Below are 24,853 nucleotides of genomic sequence, written 5' to 3'. Positions count from 1 at the left end.
ACGACGACGACCAGGTAAGTGCGTGTGACGCTGCCGTAGCGATAATGTTTGCTGCGGCAGCGAACGCCTGAAATCACATGCACGACGGGGGCGGGTGCTTTTGCGTACGATATCGCTAGCAATTGCTAGCAATATCGTAGCGTGTAAACCCCACTTAAGACATGCTGATAGGGAAGTTAGATTGTGAGCCCCAGTAGGGACATTGATGGCTGTAAAGTGTTGTATTAATTAATAGCTCTATATAAGCAAGTAAACTAAATAAAATAATAATAGAGCTGACTTTTCATACTTTTTATTTTCCAGATGACAAATTTTTTTGAGACAAATCCAAATGCTGGGGCAGGAGAAACCCCAAGAAAACAAGCACTTGAAACTGTTAGAAATAACATTGAATGGGTTGCAGCTAACAAAAATGGTATCAAGGCCTGGCTGGAAGAAAACGCTTGAACATCTGAAACAGATCTACAATCACAATTCTGAATGGACAAATTAATTGTGAATGAGAAAACCAAAAATGAGCTCATCAATGGAGAAGTCTGGATATTCTGGACTTTGTAGGCCATGTCTATGATAAGCCTATTTTCCGTAATCAATATTCTGGACTGCTAAAAGTGCCTTGGGACCAATTTTAGAGTGTTTGTTTTGTATTTATTGTCTTAAACAAGCAAAAGTAAAAATCTCTGACAATTGTTATGAAGGATTTTAGTTTAGTCCTGTACTGTAGGTATTTTGTCACCCTAAATTTCAATAGAAATAATGCAATAACAATTCCGTCATTTACAGTTTTAAAGTTTCTGGTTTAGATTGTATCCTTCGTAAAATAATAATTTTCTTGCATTTTTTCTTAGAATCCTGTATTCTGCTGTCTCTTCATAATTCACGGTCTGTATACAGGCCACAATGCTTTGACTGAATACAGATCTGACCCAAATGTATTGTTCTATAAATGCCTATGAAGATGTAATTCGGGTTGCCAGGCCTGTGGTCAGTCCGGGGATTGTGGTCCGTATACAGACTCTGAATAAATGGACAGTTTAGATACCTGTTCCCCCTTATCGATGGGCCATTTACCTACCCAGCCTGATATTGTTAGCAATGAAATTGCAAAGAAGGTGTAAAATCATCAAACATGGTGGTTATAGAAATTAGTCAAATAGGTTTGTTTGCTTCTTTCCAGTAACAGGCCATCCTAGTCCATGTGCCATGTCTGGTATCGCAGATTAGCGTTACTTACATTGAACAATACTGTATACATTTTTTTCATAAATCAACAGAACATATGAAGAAACTTTGTAATATGTCTTATTAGAAACACGATGCTTTTTCTTTAAATATCAGTCACTTTCTGTTTTCTCCACCACTCATTCATTCTCAAAAACTCCTCAAATTTGTCTTAAATAGCGGTCCAAAGAACGCTATGGAAAAGAGAAGTCAGTAAAGGTGGTGGGTGGCAAAAACAGAACGAAAGAAAAACTGCTGAAGCTTCTTCTGCAGAGCAAGAAACTGCAAAAAAATGCAAGATACAAATCATATAATCACCTAAAATAGTGATATTCCTCATATACACACACATGACAGCTTATTCTGAAGTCAACTGAAAGTGCAGTTACACTTTAAAGGTCAGATAACGCTATTAACCCGCAGATATATTGTTCATCTGAAGGTTAATAGCATTATTAAAATGCGGCACCAGGAAGAAAATGACCTTCATTCCTCCCAAGAGCCACTGGATTCAGACATGCAGGCATGTGGGTGCAGCTTCTGTCACTCTCACTATACGGTATCTGTAAGCACGCCTTAGCACTATGACTGACAGCTGGCTCTGACCGGATGCACTGCTGAGCTGCCTGTTAATTCAAGTGCTTACACACAGTATAGTGAGTGATGACTAAAGCCCCTCCGGCACACCTGCATGACTGAATCCGGCAGCTCCTGGGAGGAATAAAGTTAATTTTATTCCAGTTACCGTACTTTTAGTATGACAGCTGAGCACCTTCATAATGCTATTAACCAACAGATTAACACTATAGGGTGCTTTACACGCTGCGACATCGCTAACGATATATCGTCGGGGTCACATCGTTAGTGACGCACATCTGGCGTCGTTAGCGACATCGCAGCGTGTGACACCAAGGAGCGACAATCAACGAGCGCAAAAACGTGAAAAATCGTTGCTCGTTGACACGTCACTCCTTTCCTAAATATCGTTGCTGCAGCAGGTACTATGTTGTTTGTCGTTCCTGCGGCAGCACACATCGCTATGTGTGACACCGCAGGAACGATGAACATCTCCTTACCTGCAGCCACCGGCAATGAGGAAGGAATGAGGTGGGCGGCATGTTCCGGCCGCTCATCTCCGCCCCTCCTCTGCTATTGGACGGCTGCCGTGTGACGTCGCTGTGATGCCGCACGAACCGCCCCCTTAGAAAGGAGGCGGATCACCGGCCAGAGCGACATCGCAGGGCAGGTAAGTACGTGTGAGGGGTGTTAGCAATGTTGTGCACCACGGGCAGCGATTTGCCCGTGACGCACAACCGATGGGGGCGGGTACACTCGCTAGCGATATCGGTACCGATATCGCAGCGTGTAAAGTACCCTTATATCTGCATGTTTAATTATTGCATGTGACAGGTTCCCTTTAAGTTAATGTCTATGAGCTGCAATACTAAAAACAAATAATGAACAATGGAGGCACTGTTTCTAGAAAAACAACAGATAATTTTTAACATTTATATAATCTGTTGAGTTATCAAATTTCAGAAGAAATCTTTATGTAGAGATTTCAACTAAATGTTTGAAAATGTATGTATCTTGGATTTCAACTAAGGAGTGATACAAAGGGCTACTTGGTGACTTTATCATCAACAAAAGTCAATTTGTCAAAGATTGCACTATGCTGTTGCTATATTGAACCATAATGCAGGTGAATGTAGTCAAGTTCCACCCAGCTTGTTGCCACAACCTTAAAGAGAACCTGTCAGATGTAATATGCACCCAGAACCTCAGGCAGTTCTGGGTTCAGATTCCTAATCCCTGCTTAACTGTCCCAGGCTATACTAGCATACATGAAGAGATTTTTAGAAATCGTATTTCTAAAGATCCTTTATGATATGCTAATGAGTGGAGGGACTAGCCACAAGGACGCTAATTCCTGCACTCAGTCTGATCTCTTAGCATGTTTGCACGCCCATAGAAGTGTGCTAACATGCTATTCAATACCCATTGCCTAGCGTCATCAGCGGTGACACGCATACCTGTGTCCGCTGATGATGCTAGTCTTATGCTACTATAACCTGGGACAATCCCTAACTAGGCAGGGATTAGCAATATGCACCCAGACCTGCTTGTGTTTCTGGGTAAATATTGCACCTGACAGGCTCCCTTTACATTGCAAGTTGCAAGAAGTGTAAATCTGTTATACTTTGTGACTTCGTGTAGCAGTCTTGACTACTCTTTTGATCACAATTTGACTATGTTTACTTACATTATGTTGTAACATAGAAACAGCTTAGAGTTATCTTTGGCCGTGCCTAATGCACAATTTCACTCTGCACCGCTATATAGATGATTAGTCCAAAATTAAAGGAGGTATCCAGTCTTCTCCTAAAAGTCTGCAATTACTCTGTGACTGCAGACTACTGCATCCTTCCACACTGTCAGGATTCTCTAGTAATGCTGCTGATAGAGGGCAGTCACATGACCGCAAGTATGCAATTTGCATGCATTTTGTATAGTGGCAACTAGATGTGCTTATCTGAGCTAGTCTAGTTGAAAAGTGTCCGGAAGTAAGAAAATCGCATCCTTGCAGTCATGTGACCATCCACTCTTGGCAGTAATACCGGTGAATCATAATAGCATGCGGTGTCTGTGCTGTAAAAATTCAGAAGTTTGCAGTCACATAGACTGACTGCAAACCTTTACCAGATGATTGGACAACCCGTTTAAGCAATGAACACTTTAAATTATGTTTAAATTAAAATTGTCAAGTAGAAAATACATGTTTTATTAATCTTGTTATGAGATCATTTACCTGTAGGATCTTATCCATTAATTAACTGGGTTTTTTTTATAAATTAATAGAACATAAATTATTAACAGTCAGTTTCTATTATAAATACTTTTTGTAAATGAAATGTATTCTGTTTGATCTGTCAGATTTACAATTTAATTAAATATAATATTCTCACCATCCTTAGTTTGGGGTTAGAATTATTTTAGATTTTTATATTTTTATGCTTAAAACCTAGTAACGATTTGTCATGTTATAGTTATTAGGTCAAACGCTATCAATAACGACTAGGGAATTATTTATGCAAAAAAGAGCTTGATCCGTTCCACCAACTGCAACTCCTTGCTACATCCCACTATGGGATTATAGAGGTATTGCCTCAAAGCTAACACTCACGGTTATGCTTACCCACCGATCAGCAGTGATCAAAACAGGCAGTCCAAAAGAAAAGAATGAGGGGGCACACGCCAGCATTAAAACTCTTCCTTTATTGAAGCCTCATAAAAACAGATCAAGGCTGCAGGTATACGGGAGGATACATTAAACATCAGTACGACGGCCATTTCGCTGGGAAATGCAAAACGGCAGTCATCCAGACATTCAATGCATCCTCCCATATACCTGCAGCCTCGTTCTGCTTTTATGAGGCTTCAATAGGAAAAGTTTTAATGCTGATGTGTGTCCCCTCATTCTTTTCTCTTGGAATAACTCATTTAGTGCTAGGGTTACAACTGCTGGGACTACCGAGGTTTCCAAAAATGAAGCTCTGTAGCTGGAGAGGAGATCGAGCATGCGCATTGCTGCTCCATTAATTTTCTGTGGGAATGCAGAGGAATGGAGCAGTGGTGCACAACTGCGCATGCGCAGTCTCCAAACCATTCAGCCAGGCAGGTGTAGACCCTCGTTCTTGGGATCATTGGGGTCCCAGCAGTTGTACTCCCGTGATCAGTAATTATTTTTTTACTACCTGTGGAAGATGACTTATAAACTTAGTATAACCTTTTTTAATCAAGCAGCATTATTATTTTTTATCAGCCCATTAGAAAACCTTATTATCATAGTTGTAGAAGGGTTTTTAAAGTTTAACAACACCAAGTTTGGATTCATATAACTTTTTGATTTACCTTATTAACTCTGGAACAATGTAACAATTCTTCCATTGTGGGTTTTTTTCACTTTTAAAATGCACACCGTTCACTGTGCTGTATAAATAACAAGTTACTTTTATTTTGAGAATCAGTTTGGTTAGAATGACCTCGCCTTTGGCAAGACATAAAAGATATACTAAGATAGCACTTCTGGGAGCCAGACTAACAGAAGACATACATGAGAACTTCAAGAAGATGTTGGAGGTAGAAGGGGAAGTATAGGTAGAATATGTCAGCTTCCTCGGACTTCTGGACTCTCAAAAGTGCAGTTCTTAAAGAAACATTTTGTGAATTGTTTTGGTTCTAATAAAAAAAGTGACCATAGAGTACCTGTGTTTCCCCAAAAATAAGACAGAGTCATATTATTTTTTGCTCCGAAACATGCACTAGGGTTTATTTTCAAGTGATGTCTTATATTTTCCCATGAAGAACAATCCACATTACTTCTTGAACAAAAAAATCAGCAATAATTCAAATATAATTGTCATCACATTCTGGAACAACAACATTATGGGTTAATCCTATTACTGGTTCAGGTGCATATTTGCTTATCTGAACTGCTATCCTTATGGTGCAGAACCAGTTCTATAGTTGTGGGAACAAAGGTTTAAATTACCTGTTTAAATTTATTATCCTCTATGCACTGCTGTTTACCCCCAAAAGAAAGCAGAGACCCCTAAAAGAATCACACTTACAGACCGCAAACAATTAGAGTTGGCATGTGAATGGGCTCTCACATACAAATCTGCATCATTGTCAGGTCCTCCTTCTATCTACAGTGGTTGGCTCAACCCTGGGGACTAGAAGCCGTATCCGTCATGCAGAGTGATACTGGTACCAGATCTGTTTGTGAGAGCAGCAGTGCAATGCTGCTGGAACAGCGATGAACCTGACAGTGATGCAGATCTGTGTGAGAGCCCATCCACCATCAGCACTTGTCAACTGTAATTTGTTTGGGGTCTGGTGAGTGCAATTAATTTTTTGGGGGGGTCTGCTTTTTTTGGGGAATGTTTGCTTTCTTTGATGAAGAGTCCTGTTGTATTTTTTAACTTTTATAGATGCTTGGACATTTCCTTATAGAACCACAACTAGGTCTTATTTTTGGAGTATGACTTATATTTTAAGCATACTCAAAAAAAGCCCCAAAAATCCTACTAGCACTTATTTTTGGGGTAAGTCTTATTTTCAGGGAACATATGAGTTCTTTTCTTAAACGTATTCAATGTTCTCGAATGTGGTTAGATAATGTGAAAAAAAGTTGAGGTCATCAAATGCCTTTATTGTGGGTACCTATTATTAGAATTTTAGTTTTCCACAGTCGCTTTGTGACTACATTATGATGATGTTTATAACTAGATGGAACATGGAAAGGATTTAAAGAGAACCATTAGGGACATCATCAAAATCAATCAAAAGCAAAGGTCTGCATTAGAAGGCAAAGAGGTGGTGTTGAGCATGGTCTGGAGAAGTCTATCAGGATCATTTGTGATTTTTACAAGATATTCAAAGCTTTATAAAAAATAGAGTTGCTAGGAAGATATGACAAAGTGGGAGCAACTGTTTACATTGTGAAAACTGGCTGACAGGTTCTCTTTAAAGACTCATACTGATTTCTCTAGATTCTTGTCAGAATTATCTAAGTCACCCTATCAATTTCAGAACATTCTTTATTTCTCCCTTTCTACATGAATCAGGTAATACTTGAGGAACTTGAAACGTTGCTTGTGTCTTGTTGCATTATCCTAATTTGCCATGTTAGCAATCAGACATCTAAGCTTCGTTCAGCATAGTCCTGACGAAAGCTGTCCATAAACATTAGATGGCTGTTAGCCAAATGATGCTTTAGCTAATTGTTGGGCTGAAAGTCATCTTGGTCATGTCTCCTGTTCATTCAGCCAAGCACTCCTGTGTTATCTATGAGAAATCGGCTGCCTGATACGTTGGCCAGCGAATTATGTCTGGGAGAACAATGCAATCGGCAGTCTGAAATCGGACATGAGAGACTGACATCTCTTTGGACCAAAAGTCGGCCGGCAGCCCCATTCTTCTTCCACTATAAAGAAGGCAGATGACTTAAAAATGTCACAAAATGATCCATAATGTCAATGTAATATAATTATACTGTTAGAGTTCCAAAAATGTAAATTAGGTTGTCACCAGTGTCCTAGGGGATTCATCAATATACATTTAATCATGGGAGTTTTACGAATTTACAATACACATTGTCTATGCAAAGTTTTGGGCACCTCATCAAATTATCCTGTTGATATTGAAACTGAAAGGTTAAAGGAGAGTTTCAACCCACCTCTATTATATTTCTTTACCCTTTAATGCAGCAAGACTATTTTTTTCTTTCCTCTTGCTGAATTGAAAAAAATGATTGACATGTGCAAAGATGTACACTTCCTGACTATACATTTTTGTAACAATCTTGTTAGAAATTATATTAAATGTCAGGTGTATGAAATATACTGGAGGGAACTAAGTGTCAACAGGAGCTCAATGTCCTATTTATCACAATGGCCTGTATTAAATTCTGAGAATTATACTCATTTTAGCATAAGAGTCAGACTTGGTCTTCGGTAGATGTTACTAGTCCCACATGGCTGAGGTGTTACCGCCATTATCATGACATCAACAATTTAGAGCACTGCTTTAAAAGTAAATCTGTCACCAGGATTTTCCCTTATGAGCGGTGACCACCAAGAGTAAACTTTAAATACAGCATGTTAGTATACTGTATATAAGAGCCTAGGCTGTTCTGTATAATGTTAAAAAGACCTTTATTATACTCACCTGCGGGGCGGTTGGGTCCAATGGGTGTCGCTGGTCTCCGGTCCAATGCCTCCTCTATCCTGTGCAGTTACCATCCTCCTTCCCTGCTTCATGTGGATGATGCATCCGACATCATCCACACAGAGGCCTCCATTTCACTCCTGCGCAAGCGCACTTTGATCTGCCCTGCTGAGGGCAGATTAAAGTATTGTATAGCGCATGTGCGGAAAGTCTTTGACCTTTCACCCCTCCTATGCATTAGAGTACTTTGCGCTGCCCTCAGCAGGACAGATCAAAGTGCACATGCCCAGGAGAATAATGGAGGTCTCTGTGTGGATGACATAGGACACATCATCCACACGGAGCTGGGAAGGAGGACGACAATGGAAGGAAGAAAGTAGGCACCGGGACGAGACCAGCGTCGTCCATTGGACCCGACTACCCCCCATGTGAGTATAATAAAAACATTTTTTTATGTTATACAAAGCAGCCTGGGCACTTATATACAGTATTCTAGAATGCTGCATATAAGAGCTCACTAGTGGTGGCCACAGGTTATAAAGGAAAAACTTGGTGACAGGTTCCCTTTAGGGCTTGTGTGCACGTTGCGTAAATTCATGCATTTACGCTGTGTCTAGCACTGCAGCGTAAATACATGCGTCCTGCGTCCCCAGCACAATCTACGTAGATTGTGCATAATCCATCCGCATGTTGCTTTTTTGAATGCAGAAATTTGGATGCTGAAATTTTGACCCAAATCCATGCTTACAAAAAAGCAACATGTCAATTAATTTGTGCGCTTTGGATGCTGCTCCCACTCTATCTATGGTGGGGGCAGCATCCTGAGTGCATGAATTTGGCATTTATTCTGCTGAAACACTGCATCCATTATGCAGTGTTTCTGCAGTGATTTGAAGCGCACATGTGTTGTGAAATCACTGCAGAAATTTCAGCATTTCCATGCGCACAAAGCCTTAAACTGATCCTTTCTGGCTTGACAGAGTGATGTACCCGAATTATGGATGAGCCAACTGCACCCCTATGTGAAGATCACTCTTGTTACTGCACTACTCTATATGATGTGTGCGCTGGGCGCATGTCCAGTATATAATTTAGATAGATAGATATACAGTATATATAAACTATATATATATATATACTAGCTGTTGTACCCGGGCATTGCCCGTGATAGTAACTGTCTCTCTGTCTCTCTCCCAGTCTCTGTCTGTGTGTTGCTGTCTGTCTGTCTCTTTCCTTGTCTGTCTGTGTCTATGTCTCTATCTGTCTATTATGATCTCTGTCTGTCTTTGTATCAGTCTGTCTCGATCTCTGTGTCTGTCTGTCTCTCTATCTCTGTGTCTGTCTGTCTCTATCTCTTTTTGTGTCTCTATGTCTGTTTCTGTCTGTCTGTCTCTTTCCCCGTCTGTCATTTTCCCCGTCTGTCTTTTTCCCCGTCTGTCTTTTACCCCGTCTGTCTCTTTCCCCGTCTGTCTCTTTCCCCATCTGTCTCTTTCCCCATCTGTCAATTTCCCCATCTGTCACTTTCCCCATCTGTCACTTTCCCCATCTGTCACTTTCCCTGTCTGTCTTTGTCTGTCTCTCTGTCTGTCTCTTATCCCTTCTGTCTCTTTCCAGGTCTGTCTCTTTCCAGGTCTGTCTCTTTCCCCGTCTGTCTCTTTCCAGGTCTGTCTCTTTTCAGGTCTGACTCTTTTCAGGTCTGTCTCTTTCCCCGTCTGTCTCTTTCCCCGTCTGTCTCTTTCCAGGTCTGTCTCTTTCCCGGTCTGTCTCTTTCCCGGTCTGTCTCTTTCCCGGTCTGTCTCTTTCCCGGTCTGTCTCTTTTCAGGTCTGACTCTTTTCATGTCTGTCTCTTTCCCCGTCTGTTTCTTTCCAGGTCTGTCTCTTTTCAGGTCTGACTTTTTTAAGGTCTGTCTCTTTCCAAGTCTGTCTCTTACCCAGTCTGTGCCTTTCCAGGTCTGTCTCTTTCCATGTCTGCCTCTTTCCTGGTCTGTCTCTTTCCCCATCTGACTCTTTCCCCGCCTGTCCCTTTCTGTCTCTTTCCAGGTCTGTCTCTTTCCAGGTCTGTCTCTTTCAAGGTCTGTCTCTTTCAAGGTCTGTCTCTTTCAAGGTCTGCCTCTTTCAAGGTCTGTTTTTGTCTGTCTCTCTGTCTGTCTCTTTACAGGTCTGTTTCTTTCTAGATCTGTCTCTTTCCCCATCTGTCTCTTTCCCCGTCTGTCCCTTTCCCCATCTGTCTCTTTCCAGGTCTGTCTCTCTTTGAAGGTCTGTCTCTTTTAAGGTCTGTCTATTTCCCTGTCTGCCTGTCTCTGTCTGTCTCTTTCTTTGTCTGTCTCTATTTCTCTGTTTCTTTCCCCAACTATCTCTTTCCAGGTCTGTCTCTTTCCCACGTCTGTCTCCCCGTCTCTTTTCCTGTCTCTTTCCCTGTCTTGTCTTTGTCCATCTCTTTGTCTGTGTCTTTTCCTGTCTGCCTGTCTCTTTCCTTGTCTGTCTTTATTTCTTTCTCTTTCCTCATCTGTCTCTATCAAGGTCTGTCTCTTCCCCATCTATCTTTGTCTGTCTCTCTAGCTGTCTCCTCTTTCCCTGTTTGCCTGTCTCTGTCCCTGTCTGCCGGTCTGTCTGTCTGTCTCTCTTAGGTCTGTCTCTTTCCAGGTCTGTCTTTTTCCGGGTCTGTTTCTTTCCTCGTCTGTCTCTGTCTGTCTCTTTCATCGTTTGTCTGTCTGTCTCTATCTCTCTGTCTCTTTCCCTGTCTGTCTCTGTCTCTGTCTGTTTCTTTACTTGTGTGCCTCTTACTCTGTGTCTATGTTTGTCTGTCTCTTTCTGTCTCCCCACCGACATCTTATTACCTCACACATAAGCTTCTTATACTAACAATGTCTTTTGTTCCTATAGCAACCAATCCCAGCTGCTACCGTATTAAAACCAGTAGTTCCAGGCTCCATTTACTGTAATGGAGGCATGTTTTTTGGAGAGTAACTGTAAAGCGCGGGGTTAAATTTTCCTGTGAAAACATAGTCTACTACGTTCCCTGAGTCACATGAGGCATCTGTGCAAAATCTCGTGATTGTAAATGCGACGGTGCGGATTCCTTTAGCGGACATACACACATACATACACACATACATACACACATACATACACTCAGCTTTATATATTAGACAGATATATATATATATATATATATATATATATATATATACAGTATTATGTATAATGACAGAAACATTCCCGCGTGACCTGCAGTTACTGTATAACTGCGAGTCACATGGTTAATTTTCTACCATCATAAACTTGGAATTGGGTTAGCTCCCAGGGACTGTAAGACAATAGTACATAGTTCACATTATATTCATCAAAACCTCCTACCCAGAGATGTTACATAAATCAGTATGACCACATCTCCGCAACATATAACTCATAATGTATTAAACAATAACATTTCCTCCTAGTTTGACCAGTTCTTTACTTTCCCAGTCATTGTTTAACAGATTTTCCATTTGTTGATTTACAAAATCAAATGAAGCTTAGAATTTTTGTTCCAATGCTACTTAAAGGAAACCTGTCAGCTGTTTCATGCTGCCAGAACTACGAGCTGTATGATCGCAGACTGGTATATTGTTCTTTGGAACACAACAATATTTCAAATAAAATATAGTTAACCCCTTTGTGACAATTTTACATTTTTTAGTTTTTTCCTCCCCTTCCTCCAAGAGACGTAACTTTTTTATTTTTACCTTTACACAGCCATATGAGGGCTTTTTTTTTTTTTTAAATTTTTGAAAATTTTTGAAAATTTTACTTTTGTCACCATTTTTTAAGACTCGTAACATTTTCATTTTTCGGGATATCAGGCTATGTTAGGGCTTATTTTTTGCGCCCTGAGCTGATGTGTTTGTTGATACCATTTTGAGGTAGATATGATGTTTTGATCGCTTCTTATTGCATTTTATTGCAGTGTTGCTGTGGTTCAAAAATTTTAATTCTGGTGTTTTTATTTTTATTTTTTTTCTCATTACGCTTCTGTACCGATCTGATTCATTTATTTTATATTTTGATAGATAGGACTTTTATGAATGTAGCAATACCAAATATGTATATTTATATTTCTTAATTTTTTTTAGTTTTAATGGGCAAAAGGGGAGGTAATTTGAACATTTGTGGGGGGTTTATTTTTTAATTTTTTTTTTACTTTTTACTGTATTTAAGGTTACTTGAAGCTGTACTGTTATGATCACTTGTGCTGTACACTAACAAGCAAAAGGGTATCAATATTTTGAACTTTTGAGACTACTTTCATTTTATAGAAAATCATCTTGGCTATCTCACACCTAAATGTGATTTGTAACTATTTAGCATGTGATTAGCTAAACACTGGCTTTCAGAGATCTATAATGACAGGTATCAGCAGACCTCCAGCTGTCATGAAAATCCATCGGCACCCCACAATCATTTCATGGGCTAAATAAATGCCGCTGTCAGAGATTGATGCTCAACCCTTGACTGGTAAAAGCACATAATGGCTAATTAAATCAGTTGTCATCTGCCAAAAAAGATGCGGGCTTGGCGTGTGAGCCCACATCAAATGCAGGTACATCATATGTTGCGAAGGGGTTAAGATTCTTAACTTAAGGCCTAAGCCACACGGCATGAAAATCGGTGCGAGTGGAGTGCGATAAAAAAATCGCATTCCACTCGGACCAATATGTGTCAGTGGGACTCCCCTGGACTATCAGGTCTTCACAGGGTACTGCACAAGCTGCCCTTCTGTGCAGTATTCCGCCTCCCTCCTGGTTCTGGGTCCCTACTTAAGTGGTGCTGCCTCCAACAGCAAATCAAATCCTAGCGACACCCTGCACTACACCCACCTGACACACCAGTGGACGGCTTGAGTGGAATAGGGGGGTGAGGGAGGGGAGGTGAGGAGTGTAGTTAGTCGAGTCTGTCTGTGAGTGTAGTAGGAGTTGGAAGTAGCCCTTTAGCTGAGAGGAGATCAGAGGAGGTTGGGAGGGGTGACTCCTGAAGTAACTGCCTAGGTCGCAGACGGTGGTCTGGGCCTGGAGGAGTCAGACCCCTGGTCACAGGGGATTGTGGCAAAGTGCTCGGACCTGTCGAGGAGAACGGCCGGCAGCCTAGCCCTATCACCGGTCCGGGACCGAAGGCACGATGGGGTACATGGACCCTAGGTCAGGGAGTAGCTTCAGGCAACCCGACAATTCACCTGAGGAGAATGGAGCCTTTACGATCCATTCCCACCTGCTCCAGAATCGGGGAATTAGCGCAACGAGGGGGGATAGGACTTTCCAACCAAAACGGTCCAGAAAATCCCAAGCGTGAGCCCGGAGAGCAATCTCCCATACTTAGCCATAGTAGGGAGTGGGGCCCGGCTAGTTGCATGCTATCAGACCATCAACTTGAAGTCAAACTAAGGAGGCAGGTCACGGATCACCAGGCAGAACCACTTGGGGACGGGATCCGGACAAGCTCCCCTCAGCAGCAGCGGTACCCAGAAACTTGGTTTACCTGGTTGTCAGTGTCTGCCTATGAACTGAGTGAGTACGAGAGTGATCCCTGCATCCCCACAGCACCCCCCTCACCGAGTCCCGGGGCACCCCCTACCCATGGAGGGTTACAACACCTTGCTGCCCCCACTCCATCATCCCCGGGTACTCCCAACGGCAGCGGTGGTACTCCCAATTACCACCCACCATGGGTGGAGTCACAAACTATAACTCCCCTGTAAATACCCCTTTTTTATTCGAGTGGCCGCACGACCCCCGGGTCCGGAGACCCTCGAGCCAGAGCGAACCCGGATCCAAGCAGTTTGGCTGCTCCCACGGGGGCGGTACATCAGTACCCATGAGCAATTATTTTCTCAGCCCTTATCGGATGGAGAAAACAATCGCAGCATGCTGCAACTGTAATGCAATCCTGTTTTCTCTCGCACCTATTCAAGTCTATGGGGCGAGAGAAAAATCGCACTGCACTCGCGGTAAACCGGTGTATCGCGAGCGCAGGGCGAGAATGGCAATAGCTTGCTACGGAGGGGAGAGGGAGATAAATCCTTCCCTCCCCTCCGCAGCACCGGCCCGCCCCTCCTCAGTGCCAGCCTGCCCCCCGCAGCTGAGGTCCGATCGCATGATCGGACCTCAGTCGCAGGGACACTCGCATGACACTCGGCTCTGCTGTACCGCCAGCGTGAGCCGAGTGTCATGCGAGGGGATCGCAGTAATCCCCGTGTGGCCCCAGCCTAACTAGACCATTGCTGGTGCCCTTTTGCAGGTGACTGATAGATCTCTCCCATAACAAGAAACTTTCAATCCCTTTGAATGGTGCTGGAAAAAGCCAGACGGATATTCTAACCATATTTTCTCTGAAACATCACAGCATTCCAGATAAAAATATACCTTGTTGCAATCATACAGCCAGGTTCTGCTTCATGCTGTTTCATGTTTTGGGCAGCATGAATCAGCTGACATGTTCCCTCTAAATACCTATAATGTGTACAGATGTCATAGAACTCCAATATTTGTAACTATTGATGGGCAAACTTTACCCGAGGTGAGGTCACTGAGTTTAATGAAGTCACCTGAGGTCAAGTTACCTGCGGTCACAGGTAAAGGACCATGGGAACCTCCAGCTGTGGCCGCAACTAACCTGAGTGATGTCACCGATCATTGCTGCTGAGTCTCTGCCTGAACTTCACAGCTGGCAATCATGATCCATGATCACGACATCAGATATAGCAGAGCTGGAATCATCATGGGGATTACGTCGGACCTGCAGGGGTGTTTTTGGGGTTAATAAACTGGTAAAAAGAGGGTGATTTTTGTATTTTATTTCAAATAATGGATTTTTTGATGTTTGGGTTTATTTACTTTCATTTAGAGATTAGTAATAGGGGTCTTAAACACACAGATATCGTCTGTGATTGGAAGCATCGGACGCGCTGTCACTCAGCGTGGGGGCACTGTCTGACTGCAACCAATCACAGACACCGGTGAGCAGGGGAAGCAGTGCATATGCATGAAGGATAATGAGCGGGCCCGGAAGTAGAAAGTTTGGTTTGGTTCACAAACTTGACCCCGAACACCATAGAAGTCAATAGTGATCTGTAAAATTGCTGCAAAGTGGTCATAGTAAGGGTTAGGAGGCTGAAAAATGAAGCAAAATGGGGGTAAGAGCAGGACAATTGCTCGGCAATAAAAAATACTATGAAGTTTTTTTTCTGAATGTGAACACAGCTCCGCCCCTTTCGGCCATGTTTTTTCCATTTCTTATATAAGTTAATCCTTGGCTACCCTTATCCACACACAGCAGTTTTCAATTGCAATAAGATGACATGCAGTTAGGCTATGTGCGCACGTTGCGCAAATACATGCAGTTACGCTGCGCTTTGTAGCGCAGCGTAACTGCATGCGTCCTGCGTCCCCTGCACTGTCTATGGAGACTGTGCAGGGGCCGTGCGCACGTGCCGTTTAAGAGCGCAGCACTTCGGCTACTGCCGAAGCGCTGCGTAAAAAGAAGTGACATGTCACTTCTTCTGTGCGCTTTGCCGGCAGCTCCTGCTCTGTCTATGGCAGGAGCTGCAGGCAAAGCGCATGGAATCGGCGCTCACTACGGACATTACTGCAGCGATCTAAAGCGCACATGTGCTCTTCAGATGGCTGCAGAAATTTCTGCAGTGAACTGTACGCAACGTGCGCACATAGCCTTAGGGTCACAGAGCTAGGGACCCCAATATAGAGATATACCTTGGCGAGGTATTGAGGCTCGGTTACATTGATCAATGTAATTGCTAAATATCTCTTTTTTCCTAATAGTCTTGCCAGGTATGCATTTCATGATTCATGTTTTCACCTTTCATTTAGCACATTGCATTTTTCATTGCATTTGTCAACATGGTTGTAACATTATACTATTATCAAATTGTTGATGTACAGCCTTCATCTTTAGTGATCATGTATTTTTGGCTTGGACTCTGTATCTATAATATATATATATATATATATATATATATATATATATATATATATTGGTGCTCACTTCAGTTACCTTTTTAATACTGTAACTTCCCCAGTCAGCCCCCACCTTCCTGATGACTGACTCACCCTGCCCGGGAAAAACCCATTGCTATGGTGACCACCTGTGTTGTATAACTGCTGGCTGGCTGTGTTGTGTAAGCCATGAGCAGAGGATGTTGTGTAAGTGTGACGCCCTGGAAAAACCAGGTAGTCACACATTAGGCCCCCGCATAACACTTTCTCTCACAGGGTTACATACAGCCGACCTTAAATCCTAGTCACCCCCCCCCCTCAGGTCAAGACAGGCACACCAGTGGGCGGGACCAAGCAGTTAGAGAACGCCCACCTAGGGGTCTAGACAGCCCGGGGCGGGAAAACAGTCAGTCTAAGTCTGTAGTTCAAGTTGAGAGGAGTGGAGGCTGGGGCTTGGTGTAGCTCCAGCAGAGAAGAAGCTCAAGTTAAATGGTGCCAGGGTTGAAGCCCTGGTACCTTGGCTAGGTGGCAGACGGTGGTCTCCATCGGCAGGTGACGGGAAGATGGCAGCCGGAGATCCGAGGTGGACCGGGACAGGGTTGGAGCCCGCCGGTACTGACACCAGAGACCTGACCCGGAAACCGTGCCAGAGGGGGTACTTGGACCCTGAAGCCAGGACCGAAACCAATGGCCTTGCTAATCAACCGATTGAGGGCAGGATTATAGGTCCTGTCCCAACCAAAGTCCCAAAAGCAGACAACCACACACAGAAAGGAATAGGGCAACCGCCAGGGCCCATAGATCCCACGGGTCAGCGGCACTGCTCCACAGGCACACAACAAACTGGGAGCAGATTCCCATGTTCCATACCGGGAAGTCCAACACAAGCAAACACAGTGCAGATGGAAAAGACAGCGACCACCAGCCCGGGTGGGGGACCAGAGTACAGCCAGCCGCAGCGGCCAGCCACCAGCACATTGGTTTACCAAAAGACTCAAGTGATTCATTTAATTGTGAGTAACCAAACACCCCCTGGTATGTCCGGGCGCGCGAGCCCCTGCCATCGCCATACCCTGCACAGAGACACTGTGTCCCTGGGCAACCATCCCTACCCACAGAGGGGTTAATATCCAGCTGCCACTACATCGTCCCCGGGTGTCCCACAACAGCAGCGGTGGTGTCCCACTTCACCACACACCGTGGGTGGTGTCACGAACCGAATACGGTCAAGCCCATACAACTACGCCCCCCTTTTCATTTGGAGTGTCCGCGTGACCCCCGGGTCTGGAGGATCCCTCGAGCCACACAGCGGGTCCGGATCCGAGCAGCCCGGCTGCTACAGGCGTGGGGGGCGGCACATAAGCTATGAACACCAGTGGTTAACTTTTTCTTATCTGGGATAAGTACTGCACCTTAAGGCAGATGCAACATCCTGTGGCGACTGAAGCCTCAGGGGCGCCACAGTGGCGCCAGCAATTATACAAACAGGGTCATGTGGTGCACCGACGAATTACAGCCATGCCAATACTCGGCATGGTTGTGATGGTTGTGTAAGTGCCCACAGCCGAAAAGCTTGTTGATTGGCTGCTCTGCAGCCTTTCAACAGCCTTTATTCAGCATCCATTCAGCATCCGAACTCGATCGTGTTCTGATTTGAGCACTGTACACTAAAGGCCCCGTCGCACACAGAGATAAATCTTTGGCAGATCTGTGGTTGCAGTGAAATCATGGACATATTGTTCCATTTGTACACAGCCACAAACCTGGCACTGATTGTCCACAATTTCACTGCAACCACAGATCTGCCGCAGATTTATCTCAGTATGTGACAGGGCCTTAAGTGTCTGGTACGAACCCCGAACAGTTCGGGTTCTCTCATCCCTACTTGCTATCTCTGTTCCGCTTCTTCCCTTCACACCCTCCCTATGACTGTCTCCACTTTACTAACTACAGACTCACTGTAACCAGTATCTCTCCTCTTACCCAAAATACTCCTCCCCACTGCAGGGTTGGTAACTGTTAACTTCTCCTTCCCCAGCTGTCTAATCTACTACAGCAGTAATGGAGATATTATATTAAATTCAGTATAAAACAACAATTATACATTTTATAACAGTACATGAAAGTCTTCAGGAAGGGTGTCAGACATCTTCTCACTCTTACAAAAGTGAAAATTTTAAATGCTATGCAATGAGAGGAAGGACTTGCTGTGACCACCAGTTAAAGAGAGGGATATTGCTAGGAGAAAGTATAGTAGGAAAACAGACAGTCATTACTTGGAGAAAGGTAGGCACTCCTGTGAATACGGGGCAAATAAGGCAATGCCTTGGCTACCCTTTTGTGTCTATGCAGGAAAGGGAGGAAAGGCATTTCTGCAACTACTGAGGATGGAGGGTTCTGCTGTGACTGCTTTAAGATGGGGGAGCTGATATGAGTCCTGGTGGAAAGGAGTGCACTTAATGTTCTGTGATCTTTGGTACATCTGTGACTATTAGAATGAGGCAAAGGTACAACTAAGAAAAAGGAGGGGGGCGATACCATCACTCGTAGAAGAGGAGGCACTGTAAGAGAGAAAAGGGACAATGTTGTAATTACTACTGCTATTGGCCATTTCATAGAGAATTCTTTGAGAGATGGAAAATGAGCTGATTACTAGAATTAGGGCTCGCTTCCACTTGCATTTTGCACGGACAAGTGCAATTCGATAAAACAAAAACTAAAAGTCCAAAACTATGGGGTAGTGTCCATCTGCGATTGATTTCTCATGCCGTATTGGTATGTAGAATGAATCGCAGCATGCTGCGTTTGGCAGCGAGTCTCGGCTCACGCACCCCCATACAAGTCTATGGGAGCATGTGAAACATTGCACTGCACTCGCATGTCTTCCGACTGTGCGATACATGCAAAGACAGGCAGCGGAGGAGATGGGGAGAAAGTGCTCCCTCCCACTTCTCCACAGCTGTGACCCGCAGCAGAGGGTCATTAGCATATCGCTTCCGATGCTCTCATATCGGAAACTATACGCTAGTAGAACCGTACCCTTAAGAAGAGAAATTATTGAACCTGTTTGTGTATGTAGGGACCCAGTAAAACACATAGAGGAAAATAATACATTTCTATCAGCAATAAAATACGGGGATAAAGACAATATTGAAAAAAGTAATATAGGATCTTCTGTAAATCATGAATGAAAAGACTGGTAATATCTGCAAAAATATCTCCTTACCTGAAAGATATTACTGTGAAATTAAATTAATGATCTGATTGGTTATTATGAGCTTAATTAAAAAAATAAAAACTAAGAACTAAATATGTAGATAAAGTTTTTACCTTCATTACACAATATACAGACATATAGGGTTTTTTATATATACACACAAACACTAACAGATGTTATATTTTTTATTCCCATTTTCTCTCAATTGCTCGATCTCTCATCTTTTTCCCCATAAACTGACCTGCCATCAGGGATCTGTACATAAAGATTGGACTGAAAGTTTTGGACTATTTGATATTAATAGGGTTTATCTGTAAATGACCATTTATCTGGAGAATGATAAGGAGTTCATCCTTTAGGTTATAAATCTTAATTGTAAGAAAATATCTTTATTTTAATGTATAAGGACTACCTTATCTGAGCTCTAATACATATATTAAATTATCTGTAGAAATGATACAGACAAGCACCAAAACAAAAGTGACAGGTGGTCTAGGAAGCAATTAATAAATGATAATTAACTAATATACATAAGTCATAAACATGTTGGATTCCTAGTACAATGGCTACTTATAAATAATAGCTAAAGCAAATATTGAAATGTGATATTTACATTTGTTACACAAAATATGATTCATTTCACAAATAAGTAATAATTAGTTTTATAATGTTATCATTTAACCCTCTTTACACATTGTGATGATTTTTATTGTTCTGTTTTGTATTGTAGCAATATTCTTTCATTGATGTTCTATTCTATATAATAGAAAAGTTTCATTTTTATTGTAGGTAGTAAATGCACTGCAACATGTCATATTCAATAGATGTAGCATGTAAGCCTGCAAGAACAGGGGCCTCTCCTTTCTGTACGAGGCTGATGCTATTAGTTTGTTACCTGTAATTTTTATTTGTATTGAACCCCTTCGCATGTATCGCACAATGGATTCAGGTGACTCTAAAGGGTGCTTTACACGCTGCGACATCGCTAACGCTATATCGTCGGGGTCACGTCGTTAGTGACGCACATCCGGCGCCGTTAGGGACATCGCAGCGTGTGACACCAATGAGCGGCGATCAACGAGCACAAAAACGTCAAAAATCGTTGATCATTGACACGTCACATTCCTGCGGCGTCACACAGCGCTATGTGTGACACCGTAGGAACGACGAACATCTCCTTACCTGCGTCCACCGGCAATGTGGAAGGAAGCAGGTGGGCGGCATGTTCCAACCGCTCATCTCCACCCCTCCTCTGCTATTGGGCGGCCACTTAGTGACCCCGCAGTGACGCCAAACACACCTCCCCCTTGAAGGAGGGATTGTTTGGCGGTCACAGTGACGTCGCTGAAAAGGTACGTGCATGTGACGCTGCCGTAGCGATAATGTTCACTATGGCAGCGATCACCAAATGTCGCACGAACGACGGGGGCGGGTGCTATCGCGCTCGACAACGCTAGCTATCGCTAGCGATGTCGCAGCATGTAAAGCACTCTTAAGGCTATGTGCCCACGGGACTATGTACACGCGGATATATCCGCAGGTATGTCCACAGGTTTCCCGCAGCAGCTCCCCGGAATCTGCAGCTATACATAGAAATATCTGCGGTAAACCTGCGGACATTTGTGCAACTTACCAGCGGACGTCCAGGCCTCTATCTCCATAGTGGAGGAGTGGGAATTCCACAGATATTTCTGCATGAATAATTCACGTGCAGTTATGTGTGGCTGTGAGACATCCGCAGCATATTCCGCAGCCGCACATACCACAGCATGGACACAGCCCTCCCCATGTCCCATAGGATAACATGGGGAGTGCTTGTACTTGCTAAAACCTGTGGATTTGTCTAGAAAATCCAGATAAATCCGCAGGTTTTCCACGGCAAAATCCGCAGGTACATAGTCCCGTGGGCACATAGCCTAAAAATAAATAATAATAATAATATAACAAAACACATTATTGTATTGTTCAATAAGACGTAAGTTTTATAAACAAACTTTTATTGTACTAATGATTCATTCCATATAAGAAAGAAGCTACACTGCCACCTAGTGGACATACTGCTAAACATACACACATCTTGTCTTTAAAAGGGTTGTCAAGTTAAAAGGATTCTGTAACCTACAAAAATGCGCTTTACCTGAACATATATATGGTAATCTGCTGAAAAATAAAATTTTACCTGAGACCACGCTGTCAGTCAAAGTGCACGGCAGTGATTACAGCACATTCACTGTCTAGTGAGTGGTGGCAAAATCCATTATGGTGGGAAGTAGAACATTTTGGGATCTAATTCGTCACTATGTGAGCAGCTATATTGCACTTCTGAGTTGCATGACTGTTTTTTCTCTCATCTGAGAAAATAGGTCCAGTTATGCTAATTACACTGTGGCCAGATTCTGGTCCGATTGTGATCCTTTTTCTCTTTGATATGGAGACGATGGGAAAAAATATTCTCTATATTCTCCATTGTGTCAGTCCATGAAAATCTTGCCTTACTCTTATGTCATCCAAGTGCAGTCCGATTTTTTCCATGGACCCATTGGCTTGCACGGCCGATTATGATTCGATATACGGATGCAAATCACATATACTGTAAGTTTTTCCTTGGACGGACTCGGTCCAAGGAGCAAAAATCAGACATTCTCGTCTCCATAGAACAAAATCGGTTCAAGTCCAACCCTATGGTTTGTCAGATCGCACTTAGACCGAAAATTCAGTCAAGTGAATATTGCAAAACATGGAGGATTCTCCCCTCAGAAGAAAGAAGGCTTCTTAATGTGCTTGTGGAACACGATAAGATTATTATTTTTTACTATAAATTCATACAGAATCTGTGAGGAAAAAAAACCTTTGTTTAAAACAATAGGGTTCCTATGAGCTCACAGAAGACAATGGCCACCACATTACCACACAGATTCATATTATGCTGTGTGCATGAAGTCTAAGCAATATTGGCGAGTATAGTGGTTTTAACATATTTCACAAGTAATCTAAATGTATATATGAACATTTTTAATAAATATTTATTGACAGACCTTTCATCCACAGCTAAAGAAAAATGGAATGAACTGCTGGTAAAGTTATTTATTATTTCCTGAAGGGAACCTCTCACATCCAAAAATGCTATTTGCTTGCCGATGTAGTGTAGTGATAATCTGCATGTAAGGCTATGTGCGCACGTTGCGTCGGAGTACCTGCAGTTTATTCTGCACGTTTTCCTTCCCTTGGTTTTTGACCAAATGGCTTTTGACCATTTTTTTAGCGCTAAAAACGCATGCGTTTTTACCGCGTTTTTAGTGCGTTTTTAGCGCTTTTTACCTGTGTTTTCACCTGCGTTTCTGCAGATGCGTTTTTGAGATCAAGACACTGAGAAATAAAGTTGAAATAGTCAAAAAGAATGAAAAAAGAGGAAAAAAGGTTAAAATTAACTTTTAATAAAACAATATGGGAAATTATCAATTTTAATGAAATAATAGTGGTTATGCACATTTTAACAGAAAAATAGGTAAAGTTTATTATTTTCTTACATTTAAATTTTCGGTTATTGTGTGTGTGTAAAGGAACATTAGAACCCATTAATTGTTCCCCAGAAAAGCATGCGTTTTTGGAGCCAAAAACGCAGTGGAAAAGCAGGTAAAAAGCATGAAAAACGCAGGAATTGTCATTTTGGTTGCTTTTTGCCATTTCTCATTGACTTCAATGTTAAGGAAACGCTGCAGAAATGGCAAAAACAACTGACATGCTGCTTCTTTTTCAGCATGGTTTTTGACCACAAATATGCAAATTAAACGCTGCTGAAAAAAAAGCAAAGCGCAGACAGGATTTCTGCTTTTCCCATAGACTTTGCTGGAAATCAAAAACGCATGCGTTTTTGCGCAAAAACGCTGCTGCCAAAAACGCTGCAGAAACGCGGTAAAAAACGCAACGTGCGAACATAGCCTAATAGTGCTTATTCATGCCTGGTCGGTTTACTGGAGCAGCAGCTACAGGGAGAAAATTAAGTTATATTTTACCTGCAGCCGCTCACTTCCAGTCATTAGTCCGATACAGGGAACAGTTGTAATCACTACACAATAAACAGCTGTATTCACTCCCCATCACGTCTATTGACAGCCTGTTCTGCATAAACACTCAATAGAAATTGGATGAACTGTCACTCAGATCCATAGGCTTGAATGAGTGAGTCTCATCCGATATCTGTAGGAAAATTGTGCAAGCTGACAGTTTTTCAGAGTCTGTCAGGTAAAGAATCAGTCATCTCTACTGCCTCATGAGTAACATTGGTTCGAGTAATGTTCATTTTTTCCACAGATAGCTCTCAGGCCAAAACTACAGTACGGAACAAGACCTTAAGAAGCAGATCTGGCAACCAATTTTAAAGAACTACTCGCCCCAGTATGAGTGATAGTTCCTTTCTTCTTTCTTTTTGGCATTATACACATAGTCCCATGTTCTTTTTTGCATTTATTGTGATCTAGTTACAGATCTTTGTTGACCTTTCAGCATCTATTGTTTTCCTTACACAGGTTTAGAGCGGTGAAGCTGATTTTTAGTATTTCTGTTTATCTGTTATTCCCTGGCGCGTCTTTGGCAGGACACACAAGTCTCCGCTGCACTTTGCTTGTGACCTGTAGGACTCTGTTTTGATACTAGAGATTATTTATTTGAGTTGTCTGATTTATTTCTATTTTTTTCTTCTATGATTTAACTGCAATTTAAAGGCAGATTACCACTACATGTGACAGCAATGTTTTGCAAGAAATTGTCCATTCACCTGACATAGGGAATATCAGACAGATTTCACTCTTCCCACTTTTCTGGAGAAAAATTGTACCAATTCCTTATACTCAGATGTGAGTGACTCCTAATGCATACGGCCACAGGAAAATATTACACTGTTCTTGTAAATATCTGGTGAGTGCCCTCTAGTGGTAGATGTGTTTTATTGCATATGATGGAACATTTATGTTGTGTTTAAACTGCGAGGTCCTTTAAATTGTAGATAATTTCTTATCATTATTACAAATTTTGCAGAATTATGATAAATATTTTAGTCCAGAAAAACTCTTTTACACTGCCATGTATTAAGAACTTCTAAGGTTGTCTTTTTTAAAAGTAAGGTATGTCTCCATGTAGTTTTTTTGTTTTTTAAAAATCTGCTGCTCATTTTTGCGGCAGCAAATTAAAACCATCACCCACAAATATTTCAATTACATGAATTCACAGACAATTTCATCTATATATCATTCCACGTTGGAAATCCACAACTGAATTTGGCGTGGTGCAGATTTTAAGATTTTCACCGCATGTTAAGATATGTGAGCGAAAAATTCTGCAGATAAAGGATTATATTTGTAAAATGTCATCCTCTTGCCAGGTACAGAAATCCACTGCATATGTTACCTGTGCAAATCCGCAAGAAGATCAGCACCTGTTCGGTCTAGTATGGACTTACCTTCATGCTACAGTGCCTACAAGTAGTATTCAACCCCCTGCAGATTTAGCAGGTTTGATAAGATGCAAATAAGTTAGAGCCTGCAAACTTCAAACAAGAGCAGGATTTATTAACAGATGCATAAATCTTACAAACCAACAAGTTATGTTGCTCAGTTAAATTTTAATAAATTTTCAACATAAAAGTGTGGGTCAATTATTATTCAACCCCTAGGTTTAATATTTTGGGGAATAACCCTTGTTT

At 42.3% G+C, this 24,853-nt stretch overlaps 1 protein-coding gene across 2 annotated transcripts in view; it reads left to right on the top strand.

Annotated features, from left to right (window-relative positions):
• ENPEP (glutamyl aminopeptidase) overlaps nt 1–4,187 on the top strand; it is a 148,723-nt gene extending 144,536 nt beyond the window's left edge. Inside the window, exons 20-21 of one of the 2 annotated variants that reach the window (XR_012754245.1) lie at nt 304–2,219; nt 2,277–4,187. Coding sequence is in view for 1 of the 2 variants with exons in the window: in XM_075349316.1 (XP_075205431.1) it covers nt 304–447 (144 nt within the window). In the remaining variant the exon portion in view is untranslated. Of the gene's footprint in view, nt 1–303 lie in introns of both variants that reach the window. The other variant, XM_075349316.1, reaches the window with a different exon arrangement.
• Nucleotides 4,188–24,853: the final 20,666 nt, after the last annotated feature.

The sequence above is a fragment of the Anomaloglossus baeobatrachus genome, chromosome 1, assembly GCF_048569485.1.
Source record: "Anomaloglossus baeobatrachus isolate aAnoBae1 chromosome 1, aAnoBae1.hap1, whole genome shotgun sequence".
In the NCBI taxonomy this organism is placed as follows: Eukaryota; Metazoa; Chordata; class Amphibia; order Anura; family Aromobatidae; genus Anomaloglossus; species Anomaloglossus baeobatrachus.
This window is presented reverse-complemented; position numbering and strand designations above follow the sequence as displayed.